This window comes from Setaria viridis, chromosome 3 (genome assembly GCF_005286985.2).
Source record: "Setaria viridis chromosome 3, Setaria_viridis_v4.0, whole genome shotgun sequence".
Classification (NCBI taxonomy): Eukaryota; Viridiplantae; Streptophyta; class Magnoliopsida; order Poales; family Poaceae; genus Setaria; species Setaria viridis.
Window position 1 is genome coordinate 12,621,089 of NC_048265.2, and position 24,713 is coordinate 12,645,801.

General features: G+C 47.6%; 3 protein-coding genes and 1 pseudogene across 3 annotated transcripts; 1 reads left to right on the plus strand and 3 right to left on the minus strand.

Moving 5' to 3' along the window:
• Positions 1-951: 951 nt before the first annotated feature.
• LOC117847785 (uncharacterized) lies at positions 952-2,262 on the minus strand. Its single transcript, XM_034729073.2, has one exon. The coding sequence runs from the start codon at positions 2,084-2,086 to the stop codon at positions 1,190-1,192; it is 897 nt and encodes a 298-aa protein (XP_034584964.1). The 5' UTR covers positions 2,087-2,262; the 3' UTR covers positions 952-1,189.
• A 6,552-nt stretch (positions 2,263-8,814) lies between these two features.
• LOC117851068 (small nucleolar RNA Z247) lies at positions 8,815-8,942 on the plus strand (annotated as a pseudogene).
• Positions 8,943-10,465: 1,523 nt separating this feature from the next.
• Positions 10,466-11,838, minus strand: LOC117850431 (uncharacterized). The gene is made up of 2 exons (XM_034732258.2): positions 11,394-11,838; positions 10,466-11,272 (listed from the first exon to the last, which is right to left on the minus strand). Exons 1-2 carry the CDS (start codon positions 11,430-11,432, stop codon positions 10,841-10,843), a joined length of 471 nt encoding a protein of 156 aa, XP_034588149.1. The 5' UTR covers positions 11,433-11,838; the 3' UTR covers positions 10,466-10,840.
• A 5,555-nt stretch (positions 11,839-17,393) lies between these two features.
• LOC117847233 (GATA transcription factor 9) lies at positions 17,394-19,451 on the minus strand. Its single transcript, XM_034728402.2, has 2 exons — positions 18,930-19,451; positions 17,394-18,618 (listed from the first exon to the last, which is right to left on the minus strand). The coding sequence occupies exons 1-2, from the start codon at positions 19,227-19,229 to the stop codon at positions 17,764-17,766; spliced, it is 1,155 nt and encodes a 384-aa protein (XP_034584293.1). The 5' UTR covers positions 19,230-19,451; the 3' UTR covers positions 17,394-17,763.
• Between the last annotated feature and the right edge of the window lie 5,262 nt (positions 19,452-24,713).

Sequence of the window (24,713 nt, forward strand, 5' to 3'; positions counted from 1 at the left end):
AGGCCCTTCAGGTCTTCATGGAGGAGCAAACTCATAATGCACGGGCATTACGCCGTGAACTTTCAACATGTCACGAATCAGGGACAGCAACCCCATGTATAAACTTCTTACGAAAAGACACCAGACATGCATGTTACACAGACCGAAAAACACGCTACCGAGACAGTGATTTCCTTACAGCGAAAACACACGTGCCACAGTTATAGTATGATCTTGAAATTAAAGGCCATTCAGCCCATAGAACAAGATGATTCTCTTCTACGTACCAAAGGTAGCGTTCATAAGAGAAGTTACCATACTATCCCTGTCCATGCACATGGTAATATCTGACCAAGTAGTTTTGGACTGTGGATAAGTGATAACTGATAACAGGGCCATGTATAGCACGATCTCCAGATCGGCGAGGATATGTGCAGGCGTGCAGCACGATAGCACTAGCTTGGTAGGTAGGGGCATGCGTCACGCGATCATGTCTACTACTATAAGGTAAGTAGGATATGTGTCCCAGATGAACGTGATTACCCCGAAGTCGACACAAATTCTGTGCAAATTTTGCGATGACAAGTTGACAACTCGGTGAATGCAGCATCGATCGTATCGTTGCAGTTAACCCAAAATCCCGAAGCACGCTTTCATTCGGAAAAGATCAGGAGCTTCAAAGCATGCACCGACTGTCTCCCTACTTGCCTATCCCTGATGTCACCGCTGTAACATCGAAATTTATAGGCGAAAATAGACTGCAAACCACAGACTCAATCTTCTTCCACACAGCACTGGAAACAAGTACTGTAACCGTTCAGTTGTTATACGTCAACACAGCACCTACCAGCAAGCTCCCTACTAGCTCACTGAAATCGTCTAAATACGCATGAAGTTTAACAAAGATTTAGCCCTCAACTACGAACGCGTAAAATGAAAATAGCCTAGTTCAAGACAGGAACTGAGAACGAATGACGAACAAGTTTCAGCAAGTGTTGTTTTTCAAGCCTCAATATAACAAAAATCAAGCACTGCAACTCACACATCAAGCTGTCAAAAAAGCAGCTAGGAAAAGTTTCATGAGCTCGCAACATCGATCGATCGACCGATCGTCTAGGAATAAAACGTACCCTTATCTCCATGCATTGACGAATGCATGAACTACTCACAAAGACTAGAGGCCGCGTGATCTGCTTCTTCACCCCCTAACCTATCTGGTCAAGTAGAGCGTGCCCTGCGGCTGCTGCGTGCGCAGCTGCTCGTAGAAGCTCGTGATGAACTCGTCGGCGCGCCTGTCCACCGCGCCCCACCCCTCCTCGCTGTCGTCGTCCCACAACAGGTAAGGCGAGTCCGTGATCCGCACCTGCCGCGGCGCCGGGCCCATCGTCAGCGCCGGCCACGCCACCGTCGGTTCGAGGTCGAGGTCGCCGCCGTCGTCGTACCCCGCGAGGTCCTCCGTTGCCTTGGCCGCCTCCTCGACGTCCATCAGCGTGAACAGCCTCGTCACCGCAGCGGCCGAGCCGTGGTAGTGGTAGTACTCCGGCTCCGACGAGTGGTCGCATCGTCCCTGGTCGGCGGCGCGCTCCTGCTGGCGGCGGAGGCGCTGCTCGCGGCGCCGGCGCTTGTGCATTGGCGTGCTCTTGCAGCTGAACTCGACCTCGCGGGGGCGGTACTGGTACTGGCACACGGCGGCAGCGGGGTCCATGGACCGGCACGAGAAGGAGGGGGCCGCGGGTCTCGACGACGACGCACGCCGGCGACCGTGGCCGTGGCCGCGCCCGCGCCCGCGCGGATACGGGTGCACCACCGCGGCGGTCGGGTCCATGGACCGGCACGACAGCGACGACGACAGGTACGTCAGCACCGGGTGCGGCTCCCGCGCCGCGGCGAGGCTGCGGCCGCGGTCGCGCCTGCTGCTGCTGGAGAGGAGGTGGTGCAGGTGGACGCCGAGCGCGGCGAGCTTGGGCTGGTGCTTCCTGACGACGACGAGGTAGGCGGCTTGCATCGCGCGCCACAGCTTCTTGGCGCTCACCGCCCGGGCGCCGTCGCCATGAGGACATGGGGAGCCACCGCTTGAATCCATCGGCGACGACTGGCCGCTGCTCATCGATCTCGCCTTGTTTCTTTTCTCGTCTTGGAAAGATCCCCGGTGATCTTGGCCTTTGTCTTCCAGGAATGGTTGTGTGTGACAGGATGGATTGCTAGGAGAGGGCAGGAGGTTGAGGTATTTAAAGGCAGGGGCGAAATTAGCGTTCGGTATTTGTCTCTCTTTTCCTATATTTTTGGAATATCTGGATTTGATTGCTCAAAGAAGCCCAAGCACGTAACATATCTGTCTCCATAACAAGAAAGATAAGTTAGCTCGAGTAAATCATGCTTGTGAAAGTTTGTTACAACCAAAATACCCATAAACATGAAAATTGTCTAAATCAAGGCTATGCCTAGAGCACACTAAAAAGGTTATTTTGAACTGCGCAAGCAACTCCACACAATCTGGCATTGAGTTATCCTTAGGGATCAAAATTATCTTAATGTGTATTAATATGAGCATAAAATAACACAATTTTTAGATCAAATTCGATGCCTGTTTAGACCCGGCAACCTATTGAGGGGATGACCGAGTTAATATTTTGGTTAGTGGAGCTCGTTGAGATCAGGAACTCGAAGGTAAATGCAGACACACGATTTAGATAGGTTCAGGCCGCTAGATTGCGTAATACCCTACATTCTCTGTGTTTGTTGCATTGAATTCCTTTGGAGGGGGTCCCTGCCTCGCCTTATATTGCCGAGGGCAGAGTTACATGTTGGTTGGTTATCAGAATATTAGTTGGATACGACTAAAGGAATTCTACTCTTATTACAACGAGTGCTTTCCTAATCCTCGACTAGTTCCTATCTTTCCATGTAGACTACGCCGTCTTGCACCATAATGTCCATATCATATGCGTCTTGGTGTCCAGCCCTATATTTAGGACTGTCCAAACCTTCTAGTGGGCCCATAGATGTATGTACGACAACCTCCCGAGTACTTTTTAGTCAAATGCAGCAGTTCCGAGCACTTTTGTAGTCTTCAACGACTAGTTTTGGTGCTCTTCGAGTACTTCATCTGGTTGAATCTTCAAAGATACCCAAAAACTGTCATGCGGCTAGAATGTGCTCAAACCTCATTTAACTCAATCTCATATTTTTCAATTTTGAATTTTATATGTAAGTGCGACAAAAGTTGTACTCCATATGGAGTAGCCCCCGAGCCTTAGGTTGAATTGAAGAACCAGGCTGACCGTTAATCTGTAATTTGCATCACTTTTCCCTTAAAATCCGGAGAAATTTTTTTTCTATCGATGGACACGTGGCACACAGCCCCTTGAGCCTTTAGCCGACTAGTTTGGTGGGTATAAGGGTCAACCTTTAGTCAACGTGACCATCTCTGGAAAGAGATCTTATCTCCTCCCAAAATAAAGGAAATTGCCAGCCAGGTGTCTTGAATTCTGGGGATCTTTAAATCGAATTCCCTTTATTTGCGCAGTTTTTACCGTGCCACTGTTATAAATAACGGAGGAAGTTATCACTTCTGCTTTACCCTTGCCATTTGCCTTTCCAACTTCCATACATTAGCCCTAGCACCGCCGCCATTGTTCAATCTTCGAACACTTGCGCCACCGTCTCCCCACCAAGCAGCCTCCGAGTGTATGGGACTGAAGACGCTCGTGACATCAAAGATAGGAAGGAAGGCTGCTGCATCCAAAGCGGGCGAGGGCAAGAAGAAGAAAAGTTCTGACAAGAAGAAAGAGCCGCAGTTGTCGGTGCCCAAATATGGAAAAATCAATTAGACCGTGCCGCCAAATCCTATCTGTGCCTGGAAGCGGTCAACTCTGAAGGAGGAGGAGATCAAAGCGGTCGTAGCCGCCAAGTTACTCCAAGATCAGAACTTCATCAACTGGAGATCTGCTTATGACAACGTCTGCCCGTTGAAGACCTATCTCAATGAGACGGTAATATTTACCCACTTTTTTACGTTAACATTTTTTATGTCACGACTCACCACCAAGAAGCATGGATCGGAGCTGTAGTATTCAAGCCGTTGTTCATTACTAATACAAAGCTTCTATGCGCTACAGATTTGTAGTAATCTGTAATTCCTTGGACGGATCCATAAGCTACCGCTAAGCGCTAAGCTCTATACCACTTTCCAAATTTAATAACGCGCCACCACACAGCCAATGGCCGGATCAAATCAACAGTTGATGAGCAATGACCATTGACCAATAGCATGCTCCTAGCACATGCTCCTAATGATGGTGGCTTAAACTATACACTACAGGTTTGATTTTGATTACTATTTCGCTGTAAGCAAACTAATTGGATTCAAGCAGATTCTTGCCGAATTTTTGTACAGTCAGAGGTTTCTGTCACACAGTTCGTTAAAGATTCAAGCAGTAACTCAGATTCTTGCTGAAAGCTGTACGTAACCAACTCTACAAAATGCAGCAACGACGACCACTCCTATCTCCCCAACTCCAAGCATATGTAAAATGTTTATGCTTCGACCACTTTGATCCCCTTTTCGGGGGGCTCTGTACGCTTCAGCTAGATATTTCTGAATCTGTTCATTCAAGGGTACCTCGATCGAGACCTATAATGGCGACTTGTGCCCCGGTGCTGACTGATCAACTGCAGATTATTCAGGTATGGCTTCATTTAGTATTACCAAAAATAAGCCAAGTTTGGCTGATCCTAACTCGGCTATAGTGCTACGCTAATCTCGATCGTGTAATCGTGTTGTTGGCCGGGCAACTAATTTTGTTACCCTGAAATGTCATACGACGACTGGAGTTGGTTGTTAGCCTGAAAGTGATATGGCGGGCCTAACAATATGCAAGAGATAGAAGGGTTTGTGTAAATAATCTGACCCAGTTAATAGAATTGCAGAGACCTTGCGTTACTCTAGGACTGGTTCAGATAAACTCTCTCCATTTCAAATTGTAGGTTAATTCAAATTGTAGGTTAAGTCATATAAATATACACTATAGAAATGTCAAAGCAACCTACAATTTAGAACAGAGAGAGTACTATTAAAATTGAAACTTGTCAAAACAACCTACAATTTAGAACAGAGAGAGTACTATTAAAACTGAAACTTGTCCTTGTCTGGATTCTAACTATGAGCTCGTAACTTTGTGTGTGAAAATTTTGATGTGTTTGTTCACGCTTTATCTCCCCTTTATTTGTGACACTTTTTTCGCGAGGAGTTTGCAGTCTGAAATTTACGTATCATTTCGTATATATACACGTCTAGTGTTTTTTAGAGGCTTAAATTACTGAGTAATAACCAGACCACCAAATTCACCATCTTCACCCTGGGAGAGTAAAATTGGCCCAATAGTAGCTCGACCCAATTAGCCGTTCCGAGCCCAACAACTGAGGCAGCATCCTATGAAAAGGGCGCCGTATGCAGAACCCGGCGGGTTGTACACCACAACATCGATGGAGTCAACGCAACCTGGGACACAGAAAGCTGAACGACAAAGACACAGATACGTGAACCAAAGCTGAACATATATGTTCATATACACAACAGTATGGATGGATGGGTGCATGCTACCTACTATAGCTAACCTGAACACCTCCTGATGCATCCTTCTGGGATCTGGCGGCGGCATGCAGCCGTACCACTACAACGTATAATATACTAGCATAGATGCACGTGCGACACGCACGTGACATAAAAAAATTTGACAACCAATAATTTCAAATTCTAGCTGCAACCAACAAATTTTTATTATTACAATTAGGAGCAAAGGTGTGTAATCCGGCAAAAGAAGCTGCGCTCCTATGCGCTACCATCTCCTTGCAACCAATGCTGCAGTGGCGCACTCTTGGTATTAGCAATTGTTTCCCAGGTACGTATAACCCTATGTTTCATGTAATCCCCTCTCTCAACCTTGTTGTATGTTGACGTTGAGCGACAATCGTCTGTTGCCCTCCTTTGCAATATAATCCGGTGACCCATCAAAGAAAAGATACCAATACAAACTGGCAGATGGCGGTCTCATCAGATTTTCTTTGAGTTATAGCACTAAAAGCTGCCATCAATTCTTGGACAATAATCAACGAAAATTGGAAAAATCTCACATTTGTGTCTAATGAAGGAGGCACCAACCAACCATGCATTGTTCTGCCTCATGACAAGGTTCAGTGCTCCCGCTGAACTAAAATAACTGCTTGTCCAGGATAATGTAAGAGCATTGTTTGTTTAAAGATGATCTGAGAACTGACTAATTTTTTGCTTTAAATATTCAGAAATATTAATGAAGGTTAAATAAAACAATAGAATATTTGTTGATATAGTTAACAACAATTTCTTCTTTGATAGAAGAGAAGAGAGTCACCTCCGATCCACAAGCAGTTACTCCCTCTTCTTCCCTTCATCAAAGATGAAGTAACTAAAGAACAATCAAACATTCAACAGGCAAGCAAAGGAACATCAAAACTTTAACGACAAATTGCCACTGAATTAATGCTACAAAGCTGCAATTTCTTAGAAAGAAAAACACCAACAGAAGGTGAGGGGGATGACGGCTTCATATTGAGTCCAGAAGAACCAAATCATTCATATTTTTGTACTCCCAAATCAGCAAGCACCCACAACCTGTTTCTTCTCCCTAATCTCCTCTCTCTGTTTTCCTCCACGAGCAGAGCAAGCAAGCAGGTCATCGCCAAACCATTCCACCGGGCTGCATCCTCGTCCCCGCTCGTCGCGCTCATAGGGAGACACGGTCACGAGCAGCTGCCCCTTCTCTGCGTTGACCTACACAGGCACGGGTGGGCGGGCAGTGGGGGCAGTGGCACAACGCACGCAGGCCAGCGCCATCGCAGGTGCAACGGAAGTCCTTGGCAGAGCGTGGGAGGATTAAATCTCAGGAAACCAATGCCTCAACTGGTGTTGTCGCATGAGAAGATGATGTATTCGACCACAGCTCGGCGGAGCATTTGCGGAGGATCTCCACTACGGAGAGGCGGAGAGCCAGATGCCATCAAACTTGTGGCCGCGGTAGTCCACACACCGCGCTCGATCCAGGGCGGCCCCAGCAGCCAGGCGCCGTCGAAGACGTCGGACTTGCGGCTGCGGCAGTCGGCGCTCGATCCAGGGCTGGCCGCACAACCGAGTAATTGCGTCGAGCAAAGGTGATACTCAAGAGAGCGAGAGCATGCATCACGGCTGCCACTTCTACAGCTCCCGCGCCTCCACTTCCACCCCCGCCGGCAGCTCTGCGAACTCGCGCTCCGCTGAGAATATGTCACGCTTGATTTTAAAACAAAACAAGTGCAACCTATATGTATACCAGGATATAGTTTTATACATATAGTGATATTATCAGTGAATAACAGTAATAATATCACGTAAAAGAATATAAATTATGACTTACGAGTCTATAAGAGATATACAGCTTAATCCTGCAAACAGAGGCTTCACACTTCACAGGCAATCAACTGGGAGTTGCGTACGCCTAGAACTCAGCATCATTTGAACGCATTTTTGAAACTTTTGCACTCATGAAACACCAAGATGCATCGGCATGAATGTAACACACACAGAATCATTATATTTATTTCAAAAAAACACTCAATTGTTTTTCCTATACTACATTTCCTGTCAAGAAAATAAATGTTGGAAAAATTTTAAAGTCATGAGAAAATTATTGTTTAATGGTTTTTCAAATCACATCCAGAAATTAAAAAATTCCAAGGTGTGACAGGATCCGAGAGGATGCGAGCGCGGACAGGAGGAGTGAGGACGGGAAGACGGCACCATGTAGACGTGGAAAGGGGGCGATGGAAGGAGGCGAGGGGAATCGGCTAACAACAATTTTTCAGGTGCTGCAAGCCTGGGTACCCAGGCGGGTAAGCTGCAATCGCGGTGAGAAAAAACGGTGCAAAACGGCAGAAACATTTTCTAACTCCCGGTTTTCATGGGTCTGCACCCCCTCCTACTTCTCGAGGCCTGACAATTGGTCCGGTGTGAGGGGTACGTTGGATCCAATCTGAGTGACAAAGGTTTTCAATTATTTTTTATCTTTATAGTATAGATATACTACGCCCGTGCTAGCTATGTAGAAATGCAATATGTATTAGATTTGGTTTCTGTTACTACTCGTGTTCTAGTCCGATTTAGAGTTCTGATCATGTACACCTTGGTCTTGTACCAATCCCTCAAGTACTGGCACTATATAGTGATATGTATCGGCTGCCTTATGACTAAGCCGTCTCAACCAATCTCACATGGTACCAAGTGCCTACTCCTCCTAGAGAATCATCTAGTTGCGAAATAGCAGTCCTTTTTTTCTCGACGACGCCCATGGCCTCAATGAGTTCTTCGGTTTCAATCTCCTTTTCAATTCCGGTGTCCAAGAAGCTTACTCGGGAAAACTTCCTGGTATGGCGAGCCCAGGTCCTTCCTGCCGTCCGAGGTGCTCAACTTGTTGGTCTCCTAGATGGGTCCTACGTTATGCCGACGCCGACGTTGCGAGTGGAGAAGGCCGACAAATCGTCAGAAGAAGTGGAGAACCCTGCCTACGGCAAGTGGATCGTGCAGGATCAACAAGTACTGTCCTATCTCCTCTCATCTATGACCAAGGAAATCTTTGTTCAAGTATCATCGCTGGAACATGCATCTGAAGTATGGAAGGCGGTGGCAATATGTTTTCATCTCAATCCAAATCACGAATCTTGCAACTTCATGCTCAATTATCTAGAGAAAATAAGGGGGACAGCACTGCTTCGGCTTATTACTCTAAGATGAAAAGCCTAGCTGATGAGTTGGCTGCAGCTGGGAAGAAATCTGATGATGATGACGTGATTGGCAATATCCTCAATGGACTTGGTCCATATTATAATCCTTTTATCTCCGCCATGTCTGTGAAGGACAATCTATCTCTGAGTTATCTCTATGGTCAATTTCTGTCCTATGAAGCTCGGTTAACAAGCTAACGATGGAGGGCACTTTTATTCATCTGCCAATGCTACTGCTCGTGAATGTGGCTGAGGTTGCGGCTGTGGTTCTAGCACTGGTGGCCGTGGTTCTGCTCAGGGACATGGATTCCATAATGGAGGCCGAGGATGCTACAACTCCTAGTTTTGATGATCAAGATGAAGTGCTAATCTGCCAATTATGTGACTGTATAGGTCATATTGTTTTAAATTGTTGGTATAGGTTCAACCGCAAGTTTGTTCCACCCAATAACAATGGAGGAAGACCTCCACGATCCAATACACAGAAGCCTGCTTCTTCAGCTATGCCCTCCTACAGAGTTGATACAAATTGATATATGGACTCTAGTTCTACTGATCATATCACAAGTGCGTTAGATAATCTCACAACAAAGACAAAGTCCACTAGTCAAGATCAGATCCATGCTGCTAATGGCAAAGGTGTGGGTATTAATCATATTGGTAAATCCATTATTCATACCCGCAAACGTGATTTTTCTTTCAATAATGTTCTATCATATTGGTAAATCCATTATTCATACCCGCAAACGTGATTTTTCTTTCAATAATGTGCTATCATATTGGTAAATCCATTATTCATACCTGCAAACGTGATTTTTCTTTCAATAATGTGCTACATGTTCCATCTGCTAAAAAAATCTTGCCTCGGTTCATAAGTTTAATTTTGACTTGGTTCATAAGTTTACTAAGGACAATAATGTTTTTATTGAATTTCATCCTACCTTTTTCTATGTTAAGGATCTAAACACAAAGACCCCTCTTCTTGACGATAGATGTCAAGATGGCCTTTATCTTATGACGCAGTTCTCTTCCGAGGTTCATCACGCTGTCAAGCCTACGACATCCCTGTGGCATCATCGTTTAGGACATCCTTCTTCTGTCATAGTCAATCGTGTGCTTCGTGACAACAACTTGTCGTTTAGTAGTGAATCGAGTCCTTTAGTTTGTGATGCTTGCCAACAAGCTAAGAGTCACCAATTACATTGTCCCCAGTCTGATAGTACTTCTTCTCCTTTAGAGTTAATCTTTTCGGATGTTTGGAGCTCTGCTCCTAAATCAGTTGGTCATTATCAATACTATTTAAGCTTTATTCATGATTTTAGTAAGTTTACATGGATATATTTGCTCAAGAATCGCTCCGAAGTGTTTCAAGTTTTTCGCAATTTTCAGCAATATGTTGAGCGTCTCTTTGATAAAAAAGTTCGTGTTGTTCAATCTGACTAGGGTGGAGAATATCAAAAGCTCAATTCCTTTTTTAATGAAATTGGCATTATTCATCATGTATCTTGTCCTCATGCTCATCAACAAAACGGCTCGGCTGAACGCAAACATAGGCATATTGTTGAAGTTGGTCTCTCCTTGTTAGCTCAAGCATCCATGGCTTTAAAATTTTAGGATGAAACTTTCCTAACAACCACCTAACTCATTAATCGAACATCTAGTCGTGTTAGTGATTTCACTACGCCCTTCTCTTAGGCTCTTTCATGAAAAGCCAAATTACCTTTTTCTTCGAGTTTTTGGTTGTGCTTGCAACAAGCATAAGCTTCGGTTTCTTGGAATCGTTCCAAGAAATGTGCTTTTCTTAGCTATAGCAATCTTGATATAAATATCTCGATGAACCTATATATACATACGTACGCTATGTATAAAGACCTCTCAAAGCAACAGAACACGCAACACCAGTTGCTACCACAGCTACTTACCAGCTACTACATGCATGGCCTACACACATACACTACGTATACGTCGTGCATGTTGCGTGCCAGTATATATATCACGGCAAGCAAGCACAACAGGGGGGTGGGGAGGGCGGAGCGAGCGGGCACGCGCTCGTCGTCGTGCCCCTGTGTCGTCAGACGTAGGGCAGGGCGCAGCTGGCGGCGCGGGCCAGCTTGTTGTCGCCGCCGCATGCGGACAGCGGCGGCGGGACCGCGGCGGCGGCGGCGGTGGCGCCGCTGATGCTGCTCCTCCTCCGGCGCTGGCCGCTCTTGCGCGCGATGTCGCGCATGGAGCTGGCGAGGGACAGCTTGGGGTTGAGGCGGACGGTGGAGTTGAAGCGCTCGCACATGGCGGCGTGCGCCTCCACGGCGCGGGCCACGGTGAGCGCCGGCTCCCGCGCCTGCCGCTCCTTGACGGCCTCGGCGCACAGCCCGCACACCCACTTCCCCTGGAACCGCTCCCGGACGCGCCCGATGTACGTGGGCGTGCACTCCTCCGCCATCCCGCAGCACTCGCACCGCACGCTCCGCGCCTCCGCGCCGCCGTCCGCCGCCGGGTCACCGCCCTGCGAAGAAGCAAAAGCACCACGTCCCCAGGTCAGTACGTACGTGCAAATCATTATTATATTCACATCGATTCCAGATCGGTCGAGCCTCGAGCGGCAGGTGAAGAGCAGCGATCGTTACCGTAGGGGTCTCGGTCTGCCTAGCTAGGCGCCACGGCATTACGGACTCGATCGATCTCTCGAAGCTTCTCTAACCAACAACTGTTACACGGCGGCCTGCTAGGCTGCTAGCTACCGCGAGGTAGTTGGTTAGCCTGGCCGATCAGTCACCTCGCTCTGCACACGGGTGGCCGGTCACTCGTCGATCACTTGCACTGTCGCGCGCACGGGCTGCTGGCCGGCTGGCTGTGGTTGGCGACGACCTGCCCGGGGGGCCCTATTTATAGGCGCGGCGCCGGCGGTAGGGGTTGGCCCCCGCCCACAGCATCGCAGGCAGATCCATCCCCTGGAAAGCGGAAAACCCTGTGCGCGGCGCGGGCGCGGGCGCGTGCGGCGCAAAAGGGGGATGGAGGACGAACCCTCTCCGTCTCCTGGCGATCTCGAGCAACTTGGGCCAGGCAATTGTTACCCGAAAAGCGTACGTCTCTTTTCCACGGGATCAAAATATCCTGTTCACCCTGGCTAGCTATCTCCCTCTCTCTCTGCTCTCTGTTCGTCGTCGTCGCCGTCGTCAGAGAGAGAGAGAGAGAAAAGTGCACGGTGGCCACGGTGTGCTAGATCTTTTCGATCGATCGAGCTCGGACTGATCAGCTAGCGATAGCATCTAGCGGCGAACACTTGGAACCTGCTTGCCTCAATCTCTGTCTCGTCGGTTGCGGGCCACTGTTTAGTGGAGTAAGCCTCAGGCTAAACCCCATTCCCCTGTCTTTCTTTCTGCCCATCATTTACCTCCGGTTTTTGCTGATTAATCCGCAGAGCCCACGCTCTTAATCGTGAGGTTACGAGGTGAGAATCGTGAGGTCATAAGGTGTGCTTATTAATCTTTGCCATTTGCAGGCATGGCGGATGCGTGGATCGAGCAGCACCGCAGCGAGGGTTGTCGAGATAATCTCGCGCCTGTGACTGAGAGCGCCTCACGGGATGCGCATCGGCGGCGGGGTCTCTTGCCATGACAGAGCTCCATCGCCTAACCTCATCTCCCCGCAGGACGATGAGCACATTTTCCCTGTCCCGTTCCTTTTCCTTTTCCTTTTCTGATCACTCTGTCGTCCTCGCTCATCTGTGCTACTGTGCCTGCTAGCCGAGACGAAGCTTTCGCCCGGCCAGGGTGACCACTGACCTAGTGACCTACGAGGCTACGATGCCCGAATAGGTCAGGCAGAGGCAGGAGTTAGTAGACAGGAGGAGGAGGTGAGCGTCGGAGCTAGCGACCCCGATCAAGTGGAGCTCTGAAGCTCCTGCGCTGTTACCGTCTCCTGCAATTGGTAAACTACAGTAGCAGGTGATGCTCGATGATGATTCTTTCCTGGCCGTGGTGCAACCGTCATGCATGCATGCATGGGTGCTTGTTTTATGCAGATCACGCTATGCAGCAAAGAGCAACAGGGAAGGCATACACATCTACAGCCTCAAACAACATCCGTCCTTGGGAATCACATGGCGACAATGCATGAGAAATGAGAAAAACACGAGGAAAACCGAGCACACGGGAGGCGAGCTAGCTGTACATCAGTACATGCACGAGTGCCGGAGCACCTTCCATATCATAGTTACTAAGTTTGTTTGGCGTGATCGTACGTCATAACACTTCTTTTAAAGGAAAGATTTGGTACTCCTCATAGTCCTGCCCACTTAATGTTTTTCACATCCCTAGCTACTCCATCCGTTTTAAAATGTATGTTGTTTTAGCTTTTCTAATACATAAATTTTGCTATACACATAAATATAAGTTTATGTCTAGATACATAACAAAATATATGTACGTAGAAAAACCAAAACGATCTACATTTTTAAACGGAGGAAGTATGTTTTACATCCATCCCTAGCTACATTATTTTACTTGTAACACCCTGCTGGCCTGCTCAATTTAATACCCTGACTCAAATTTTCACTATAGCATTTTCATTTTGCCAGATTAAACTCAGGACTCAAATGACTAATTGTGATTTCCAACGGGAAGATTACTCAGACTCGATTTGAATCCTTTTAAGCTGGCAAAAATACGTCTTAGGCATACCTTAGGAAAATGCCTGGTACTTCTATAAATATTTACGGAAGTTTTGAGGTGGTTAAACAGCTATCTTGCATGTGAACGTGTGTTCTTACCTTTGCATAGCTGTTAGAGAAGATGTACAGCACTCCTCAATAATATGGAGAAGAAAAATTGAAGGGAAATACAAGAAGTCGCTGATGCTCTCTGTCTACGAAGCACTCCTCAATGTGGTTGGGAAACAAAAAAAAGAAAGAGTTTAAAGAGACGTTGCATGTAGCACTGCACATGCATAGCATTCCAATTTAACGTTTCTGTAACAAATTTAAGCTGCTAGAAAAATTGTGAGGCAGGACTGGTCTTGACAACAGCAATGGAAACCAATAGTTGGTACTCCTTCCGTTCCAAATTATAGGTCGTTTTGGCTTTTCTAGGTGTATAGTTTTTACTATACACTTAGATATAATGTATATCTAGATGCATAATAATATCTATGAACCTAGAAAAGATAAAACGACCTATAATTTGAAACGGAGGGAGTAGAAACTAGACGGCCAGCAATGTGTACAGAAAACATATAGGTGATCAGTCCATTACTTCACCAACAGCTTTGCAATTCCTTTAATGGCGTAAACAGCAGTTACCGCTTGACTACAGTAGCTGCATATATAGTACATATCCCTACTTTAAAATGCAGATATTGTCGTGCAATTTTCGTAATTGTGTCTGAATATTTGAACATATTTCTAGCATCGAGAGCCTTCGACTTTTGTTCAATTGTCGTGTCTCATGATCTAAGACCCTACTAATTATTGTGATTTGGACTTAATTATGTGCAAGATAATAAGATTATAACAAAGTTGTGAGCGGAATAATCAAAATGTTGTCACGGAAACATACAAACGTACATAAGTGAAAGCAAAACCACTTTTGATAAAGCATACAATCCTTCTTGCATACCGCCCATGGTATTTCCATAGTCCTAGTAGCTACAGGAAGCATGAGAAAAAGGTGGGCAAGATCTCGATGGTCCTAAAAGTAGTTGTCCTAGACCCCTACTAGTTACATAGAGTATGAGAAAAAAGTTCAAGATTAAGTTGAACCAAATTGTCAAGATAAAAGTGAGCCAACTCTATATTCCACACGGGTAAGATGATGTGGTTTCGATTAAAATGTGGCACGTCATACTAATGAGATACACTCATGATGAGATATAAATTTTTCAGGTACCTATGTCATAAATACCCGTCACTATACTACATGTGTGGACACACAACCAATTCTTATATCAGCATACAATTCGTAATAAAAGTAAAGGGAAAGACTCACGAGATGTATCTGTGACAAATGTAATCCTCTTTGCGCTCACTTTTTTTCACTTTATTTGGAGTGTCATGAGATATGTTCTGTTTCGCCCACCTACAATGATGCTACGACTCTACGGTAGAAAAAAACCGCTGTCAGTAAAATGTCTTGCTTTCTTCACCCTTCAGTCCTTCACAGGACACAGACAAAACCACCAGGATAATTCGATAACGGGCCTTTTCTCATGGGCCGAAAGCACCAGAGAGAGAGGAGGAGGAGAGAGGAAGAAATATTACGTGGGCCTGTAGTCCCTTCTTGAACGCAAAGACTTAAGAATCAAAATATGAGCTGAAATTTTGCATATTTGCAACAGAAACGCTTTCCTGCTCGTCTCCGTAAAAAAAACAGCGGAAACCGATTCCGCTATTGAAAATCACGACGAACTGATCGATACCTCATCAAGCTCATGAAACCGCTGGGAGCTTGCCCGGTTTTCAGGCTTTGTTCGGTTTCCTACTCCCAGACCCTGAAGTAGCAGATGAATTCAGGGGCAGCAGGACATTCTCGGTTCAGTGAACGCATCGCTGCTGTCCTGGATACGAATCATACGATACGCTGGCACGGGACACGGTTAAAGGCGCGTCACGGACGCGCGCGGCACGGGAAAGCTGCCGCCGCGACGCCGAGGGAGGACGGACGCCTGGGCTGCAACTCGCCTCGTCCTCGTCCCCGTCCCCTGCTAGCTGCTACTAGCTGCTAGGCGGCGCTGGTCGCGTGCGTCGCTCATGGGGTTCTCGCCCTGGGCAATGCGGGTGCGGTGCGGCAGGGTGCTTCCACTGGCCCCACCGTCCACGTCGTCGTCACGTGCCCGCACGTGCTCAGGGTCGCCGGACTCTTTTCCAAGCTCTGCTGCGTTGCCGCCACCTTGCCTCTGAGCCGGGCTGCCAAAAGTCGGCGAGGCCAAACAAACAGCGGGACGCGGCCGCTTGGCTTGCGTCGTCGCGTTCCGGCCGCTAGCTGCCGACCTGCCGCCGTCTCCCGAAGCCAAGGGCGCCACGGCACGTCCGCGCGCGGCTGCCCGTGCATGTGAGGCCCCCCCGTTCCGGCAGCGCCCGTGCCGGTGGCTTCCGCTTCGCAGAATTAAAGGCTCGAAGACGATCTTTCTTCGCCGCTGTCTGACGAAACGTCCGGTGTCCGTCACATCAGCCATCCTCCCAGATCCATTGCTGGAACGAGAAATCCGGCCGTGGTGTTCCCCCACCAACACTGCTGACTGAATTTGGGCTATCTATCTCCATGACCTGCTCGCTGCACACAGCTATCTATCATATCATATCGTACATGCATGGCAACGATGGGCATCCGAAAATCACATGGCATCATCACGCATACTACTTGTTGCAGCAACTTCGTCAACACTTCGTCCAACTATATATCTGAATTCCGAACCCCCTGAATAAATGGTGGCAGGCAACTGCTGAAATCTCTCCGCTCCGCGCTTTTGGTCATTGAGTTAGTACCCACCATCATGATCAGTTTCCTGAAACCGATCTTGCTGCGTGTATGCCATACAATGGTAGCATCCTCACAACTGTCCTGAGAATGAAGTTAGTAGCTGGCATGAAGGCATACCCAGGACACACTCGCCAGGGCTTCTTCGCTTGTACGATAAGGAGCTAGCGTTTTTTCCCTAACGCGTACCGGGTGTACGTACAATCATTCCGTGTCAGGCAGACCATCTCTGCTGCGAACTACTCCCTCGTCACGAACGCAGCAAGATGAACTGTACATGAGTAGCGCTAGCAGTGGTACGTGACTCGAAGTGTGTCTATGAAGATAACTCCGGTCTCTGCCTGCCTGCCTGCCCGTCCTGCTTGTATTTTGTCTCGAACTGAGCAAAGCAAATTCTCACCATAAAAGCAGTAGTCGATGGCTGATGAGAGGGCCTTTGCTTCAGGCGAAATCTATCGGACGTCGATCCCTCGGCGTCAGGACATGCATGTCCTTGGCCGCTGGCTCTTTGTCACGGCCATGTGACATTTACCGGTGGGCGCTCTGCGCACAGGTGTCAGGCCTTTGGCAAAGCAGGTAGATAGAGCGCATCGTCGTCACCGCATCGAGTGGTATATAGCTGCAAATGTAACTGGCAACCATCCAATAGATAATTCGAAGCTTTCGGTGGTCAGGTACGTACCGCCACCGGTCGCTCGATCACCCCAAAAATGGGGCCGAACGAGGAGGATCAATCCAACGGAGCCCGACCAAAACTTTTTACAGCGAGGTGGTTGGAATTGGATCCTATGCTGAATGTTCTGGCCTGCTGCAACCAAACCCAACCCCACATGAACAATCGCCCCACTGCTACATGTACTGGAATGCTTCTTTCACCGCGTACGCAACTGGGGCTGACGTGTGGGCCCCAGCGACATGCCAGCAAAGGGAAGAGCTTGACCATTCAGCAGGAGATGCGTTCGATCTGTGTTCTGCAAGATTCTGATGATCATGTGCACCCTTTTTCACCCTGGCCAGTGAGTACTTTGGTTCGGCTGCACACACCACAATTGTGAATTGTGACAGTTTGTGCGCACCTTATCATACATATGCCACCGACCGGTTCACCGGTGCGAGCGAATCATCTTGCTCGCCGAAATGCAGACAAGATTGGGATTCACATAAACTATAGCTTTGGAGTTTGAACTTAAAACTGCTTGTTTACTCTTCCTCTAGGAGCTCTGCATTATACAAATCAAAAGATGCTACGAAAGAGAGAGAAAGGGGGGGAAAAAAGGAGGCTAAGAAATCAACTCCCTAGAATTATTTTCTAAGGGGTCAGGAACTCAAAATCCGAGAAGAGTCTAAAAAAGCTCAAAAAAAAAGCTGAGAAATGGAGAGAGAAACAAAATTAAGGGTTCCAAAAAGGACTGGCAGATAATTAAAACCTGGAGAAAAACCTCCTAGAAAAGATCAGTTTCTGGTTTTGCTGCATTATTCCTGGGCTATTGGATCAACTCTAGCGCAAAGCAAAGGCGACGACGTCCTAGATGAGCTGACGGAAGTCCGGCCCTATGCGGTTGTGGATCAAGAAGTCGTCGCCGATGAGTGGCCCCGTTGGCCCGTCGAACAGCAGCGGGCTGGGCGCGTGCATTAGGCCGCCGGCGGCCCCGGCGCCCACGTGCCCCATCGCCTGCGGCTGCGGCTGGTACTGGTGGTGCGGGTGCAGGTGCGCCTCCTTCTGGCGGCGCAGCTCGAGCACCTTGCGGTGGGAGTTGGAGTGCTTCGACACCACGAAGGTCGGGCTCGCCGCCGGGCGGTACTCCGGCACGAGGCGCCCGGACTTGTACCGGACGCCGCACGCGTTGCACAGCGTCTTGGGGCCCAGGGGCCCCGTCCTCCACTGCGGCGTCTTGTCGGTCTCGCAGTGCAGGCACCTCCTCCCCTCCCCGGCCGACGCAGCCGCCGCGGCGGCGGCGGCGGCGGCGTTCGGCGCCGGGGTTGTCAGCAGTTCCTTCTTCTTGGCGGGCTTCGACGGTTTCTTGGCCGGGAACGCCGGCGCCGCGGTGCCGGACTCGGACGGCGAGATGGCCGCGGACGCCGGGGACGGCGGCGACGCGGGAGGGGGCGGGAGCACGAGCAGGCGGGAGGCCCAGCTGCATGGCGCGATGCGGGAGCGCTTGCTGCGCGCCTTGCCTGGCACGGGCGCCTCCGGTGGCAGCACGCCGCCGGCGGGCGGCGCCGCGGCGGCCGCGGGAGCGGGAACGGACGCCGTGGCGGCGGCGGAGGAGGAGGCCGGCGGGATGCCGGTGATGAGCTGCAGTTTCTTGAGGTCCTCCGTGGGGAAGTTGTCCTCGCCCATGTAGTTGGACAGCCATTCCAGCTCCGCCAATTGGTCGTACTGCGCAGAGATTCAGAGCAAGAAACCAGTCAGCAATGGCTCAATGAATCAGTGCCGAACTATTTTCGGCGGTCTGCAGACTGCAGATAGAGTGTGGGGGGCGTTTAGGATGCTGCTATTTTTGGCGGCAGGCTCCATCAGTTACTATTCACGGGACGTTTCCTCCATTCAAGGAGAACTTTAATGGGTGCCGGTGATAGTTGGACGGATTATCGTAACCGTTCTTCAAAGAAAGCGCGGAAAAATTCGAGCAATTCGCCGGAATTCATGCAAAAATACACGACGTTCAGGACGAGAGGCGAGGAATTTACCGGCTCGACAAGCCCGCCGGAGAAGTCCCCGTCGGCGAGACCGGAGAGGGAGTTGCTGCAGCTATCCAGTACCGTCACAGTCGACGAGTCGTTGGACGCGTTCCCCGCGGCACCCTCCTCACCGCCGGCGCCGGAGCCACAAACCCCCGCCTTACCACCCTCCCCCTCCCCCTCTTCCACCACCGCCTCCTGCACCTCCTCCTCCTCGTCGCACGGCAGGTCCAGGAGGTCGTCGACGAGGAAGAGGTCCGCCTCCTTCTTGACCCTCGCGCCGCCGGCGCACTCGGCCGCCACCTCCATATTCACCCCCAGAGAATTCGTCTTTTGTTTCCTTCTTCCTCTCCCTTCCCCTCCGCTTATTCTGTCTGATTTTTTCTGCGGGAGGCAGGCGGAAATAACGAGAGAGAGAGAGTAGGGTTTAATTGGGACGCGTCCGTGGCGTTGGAGAGCGGAGTGGAGGACGACGAGGGAGGTCAGCAGAGATGAACGATTCTTGAGGAGTAAATAAAGCCACAGCCACTCCCTCCCCCTGGCTGGAAACTACTATAGGCAGCTTTAATGGCCGGTTAAAAATGAGAATATCTCTTTTTATAGCAGTAAAAAAATCCAGAAATTAATGGTGCTATCAGACAGGGCACAAGAAAATAAATGAATATTTGGAGGCTTCCCAGTCAGAGCTGGACGATGACAACTGTAGTGGTACTACTCGAGAGAAGAAAAAATAAGGAGAAATTGACGGCAGACGGAAGCAAAGTGTCTTCTCAATTTCTTGTGTTTACCACATGGCCAAAACGGCTACAATTTGGTGAGGTACATATACTATTTTGTACGTTAAAGCTTGCATTCATCCCATCACAAATATTAATCTATAAAAACATGGACACGAAAAGAGTTGTATATTGTAAATATGTTTTTCATAATAAATCTAGTAAGGTGAACCTTGTGTTGTCAATCTATATAAGATTTTAGATATTGGTATAATCAAATTTAAAAAATGGCTTGGAATAAGCTAGATGGCGTGATGGACTTGTATTTGTTGAAAGTACGATCCAAGAAGGCAACTTAGCATGAAAATAGAAGCTACCCTATGGCATAATGTTAGTGTTGTGGGTGTACAACCAGCTCAGCAGAGTTCGAATCCTAACCTTGACATTAGCGTTTACCGGTTTTTAGAAGTATACAGCTCGTACTCCCATTACATGGGATCGTGCCTCTAAAGATAGTTTCTGCTAGGTGTATGAGACGCTCATACATGTGTATATGTGTACGTGAAGGTGTGGGAGGTGTGTGTCGAGTGTGTGAATATTATTTAGTGTACTTAAAAAAGCAAGATGAAATGTATGTACAACAATGAAATGTCACGCTGTAGTAATATTAGTGAGGAAGTGAGAGGTAGTTGCCCTATAACGTAGATATTTGAACCACTATTTTAAAGGCATACATTATGTATTAGACCCCGTCCCAACTTATAACTCCATATTAGTTTTGGAGTTTGTAAAATAACTTATAACTCCATATTAGTTTTGGAGTTTGTAAAATAATTTAAAATGGTTTAACTTCGATCTCCATTTAAAATTGGAAACAAAATGACTCACCGAAACACTTCTAGTCATGGTGATACAATTTGGCTATTGGCTTTATTGGAGTGGAGCTTAGGGAGAAGTTCATCCATGTGATCCGTGGTCAGCAGTGGCGGGTTGTTGTGCCAATGCAGTGGTTGAGTTGTGGTGAGCTGTTGTGATGGTTGTAGTTTTTCTCCCATTTGTTTTGTTGTATACTTATCTTGCTTATTTCTTCTTTTTAATATAATCGACAGCTCTTCTGCCTTGTTCATTTAAAACAGGTGTGTGGAGGGTGTGTGTTAAGCGTGAAAATATTCTTTAGTGTATTTAGAATGGCAGGATGATATATATGTATATATAACAATGAAGAGTTATGCTGTGGTAATATTAGTGAGAAAGTGATAAGTGGTTGCACTACAACATAGATACATGAACCATGATTTTAAAGGCATTCCAGCCCAGCATATTGCTCCATATCATTTTGACAAGCTAATTTAAAATGGTTTAATTTATATCTCCAGTCTAAATTTGAAATAAATAACTCACCCAAACACTTCTTAGTGTACCCGTACCTTGAACTCTATAATTTTTTTAAGCTAGGAACCCAAACTGCTAATATTTTTATGTGGTGTCATTTATACCAGTGGTTTTACATTTTTATTTGTGCGACATAAAGTGTATGTATGTTACTCTTTTTGAGGGATTTGTTATCATTCCACAAAACTTTTTTTGTGTGGTAGTAGTTAGATGCATACTTTGCTAGGGTTACAATTGATCTATTTCATCTAATGCCAAACTAGGAATTTGGTTTTAGATTAACATGTCTGGATGGTGCACATATTTGAATAGAGCAGAGTTAGGGCCTCTTTGGGAGGGCTTCAGCTCCAGCTTCTTCAATGGCTCCTACTGAAGCCCTGCCCAATGGCAAGCTAGCGAATAGCTCTAGCGGAGAAGCTCCGCAATTCCCGCTGACTGGAGCCATTCGGTGCAGGGGGAGCTGAAAAAAGTGGCTCCCCCCGGCTTCACCCTCACCTCCCGTGGTTCTTGGCAAAAATGCCCTGCCCAACGATGCGACGGCTCATACAAGGGAAGAGCAGCAGCCGCCGACGCCGGTGGCGGGAAGGGTGATGGCGCGCCCATGGAAGCGAGGGCGCAGCGACAACAAAGATGTAGCAGAGAGATGTGGGCGTTGCGCAGCGTGGCGGGCTGGAGCCCGAAGAGCCATGGAGCGGCGGGCATGGAGTAGGGAGATGGGCTGTCGCGCAGCGCGGTGACCGGCAGGAGTGCGGCGGGGCTGGCCAGAGCGTAGAGAGATGTTGTGGGGGCACGATGCGGGAGCGGTGCAACGCACCAGGGACGAAGCAGTCGGTGGTAAAGCTTGGGGTGACGTGCTGCCACCGGACACAGGAGCACCACCGCCGTTGAGTGGATAAGAATGGGGACGGTGAAGAAAGAAGCTTTTTGACAGGGAAACGACAAGGCCGGTGAAAAAATATGCGGCAGAAACTGTGGAAAAAAGAAAAGAAAAAAGAGACGGTGAAAAAATATATAAAAAGATGATGTGGAAAAATTAAAAAAAAGGTTAACATATGTAAATGAAAATAAATTAAAGAAATGGTCAATTTATAATGATATTTATTAATCTTTTTTCATTTCATATGAAATCAGATTATAAATTAAAGAAAACTTCGAAATTCATTTGTAGAACAAAATCAAATCAATAAGGGTATATTGGTGATGTTAGCTTGTGGTTGCATCCTATGCAAGAATTATGCCTACTTTTGTAATTACAAGGCACACTAATTATTGCTTAAAAAATAATCCTTTTAATTTATTTTTAATTTCTAATGAACTTAAATTATAAACTAATGTTAAACATTCAATTCATCTACTCAAATAATCAACCACACACAGCCAAGGACATACATGACATTTGACATCTACATCCATTCCTAAAAATACAATAGAAGCCGTTTTGCCAAGCACTTTTTAGAACGGCTTCAGCTCTACAAGCTGCTCCAACAGAGGAGTCACAACAGAGCTGTTTCAACCATAGCCACAGTCTTGCCAAACGAGCCCTTAATGTGTTTGTGCACTGGGGGGGAGCACTATCAACACCCCATACCGATCATCATAGCATTGTACATCATGTCATATGTCATGGACTTTTCTACAGAAAAATAAAAAATCACCTACAATGTTATAACAGGCCTGACATCATGTGCTATGCTGCTAATAACTGCGCCATGCTACATTGACCGATCATTTTTTTAGGGTAAGAATGCAAAAAAGAAAAAGATCTCGTGAAATGCACCTACCATGGTGAATCATGAGCACATCGGTGCTCGAGGAAAAAAATGTTCTCACCGACGTTATTAGCACCACTACTAGATGTTGAGGGAGACTAAGCCGACGTCGGTGATCGCGCCACGTCGAGTGAGCGCGCCGGGGTCACCTCACTCACCGGGAAGGTGCGCACGTCACGGGCCCGCCTCGTGCTACCACGTAACCGCCACGTGGGTGAGCCCGCCGCTGTTTGCTCTCTGACCGTTGGATGACGCGCGATCGGACACGTGGGAGGCATCGGAGAGGGGTTGGTGATAAAATAAAGCGGTGCTGGCGGGTGGGCTGCGTGACCGCGTCAGATAAGGTCCGTCCGGCCCTGCCTGCATGGTCTCCGATCCCGAGGTGGATTGGCCTCGAAAGGCGTGACAAAGTGTTGGGGCCGTTTTTCGTTAATTTAATCGTTTTTGCCTCGAGAATCGCGAGGCCACCACGCACCTGCAGTTGAGCATCCACACCACTTCATGGAATGATCAAATGGTTCGGTAAAACAGGAAGTACCGTCAATAACCGTCGTAAGTACCTGATATCCGTTGCCGAGAACAAGATGGGCCTAAGTGCCAGGTACGGTACGGTGCCGTCGTGAGTACTACTAGCAGCCTAGCACTAACATGCATAGGGGCATGGTCTTTCTTGTGTTACGGAGTATGAACTGCAGTGCAAATCGGTGGAATTATATCTAAATTTGAGATAGCAATTTATTTTCTTACAATATCTTTTGGGAAGACATGATACGAAGAACATTATCTGATCACAGCTATACATACAAAAGCAATGTTCCTTGAGGATGGGGTACCTCGAAAGTTTTATAATGTCTAGGTAACAAATATTGATACTGAATATTATTGGATTTTATGTTATCAAAAGCTTATTATTAGAAAGAAAAATAGATTACTCAATCAAATAGGGAGACAAAAGCATAACATCAATGTTACACTTAAACTCTGATGGTCTGAAAATGAAATGTTTTCTTAGTTGGCACCTCTTTTCCTCCAACCACCAAAATTAGGGAAGAGTTTTTTCGGGGCACTACTAGGAAAAACGTCATTAGTACCGGTTGGTAACCCCTTTAGTACCGGTTCCGTAACCGGTACTGGGAATTCAATACTAAAGGGGGTCCTTTAGTGCTGGTTGATAACCAGTACTAAAGGATATTAATTTTTTTTAAAAAAATGAATCCCTGCCCGTACCCCCCGGCCCTGCCCCTTGTCACCGGCCCCCTCCCTCCCCTCCCTCCCGCCGGCCCCCTCCCACTGCCCTCCGCCCCGCCTGCGTTGCTGCTCCGCCCTCCGGCCGCCTGCCCGCTTTGCCTCACCTCCGTCCCGCCTTCGCCCTCCGCCGCAATAGTGAAAGGATCTGTCTCTATGTTAGGTGACTGAGATTTTGCTTTTCTATCGGTCACCGTTATCAACCATTGGATGCTAAATCAACAGCTCAGCTTCAACAGTTTAATTTCTCTCTGTTTCGTGTTTCCTGCTCGCCAAGTAATAACGGGTCTGATGTCTGTCTGTTGCGGACCCGTTAGGCTTGTTGGATTCTTGTCGACCTGTTTGATGCTAGTAGTGCAGAAATTTAAGCCCAACAACAAGCCTAGCTATCTGTTACCATTGCAGACATCCAATTTTTGAATGTTTGATCAATTTTTACACCAATTTCACACATACGAGATAAAAATACAACAGACACATCGAGATGCATTATTACTCATGGTTATTTCAGGTGTGTCAGAAAAAAAATCTTGCTGATATATTCCAACATTGAATACAAACTTTGGATGCTGTCCTTTTTTCTTGAAACTTGATACAAGTGGTCCTTGATGAAATCCTGATAAGCCAACAGGCTATTCCCAATCATTAAGATTTAAGAACCTATATCTGTC

Coding starts and splice junctions, on each gene's coding strand:
- LOC117847785 (XM_034729073.2), bottom strand. CDS start 2,086: ATGAGCAGCGGCCAGTCGTCGCCGATGGATTCAAGCGGTGGCTCCCCA.
- LOC117850431 (XM_034732258.2), bottom strand. CDS start 11,432: ATGCCGTGGCGCCTAGCTAGGCAGACCGAGACCCCTACG. Junction 11,273..11,393: donor GGCAGACCGAGACCCCTACG/GTAACGATCGCT, acceptor GCTTCTTCGCAG/GGCGGTGACCCGGCGGCGGA.
- LOC117847233 (XM_034728402.2), bottom strand. CDS start 19,229: ATGGAGGTGGCGGCCGAGTGCGCCGGCGGCGCGAGGGTCAAGAAGGAG. Junction 18,619..18,929: donor CCGGCGGGCTTGTCGAGCCG/GTAAATTCCTCG, acceptor ATCTCTGCGCAG/TACGACCAATTGGCGGAGCT.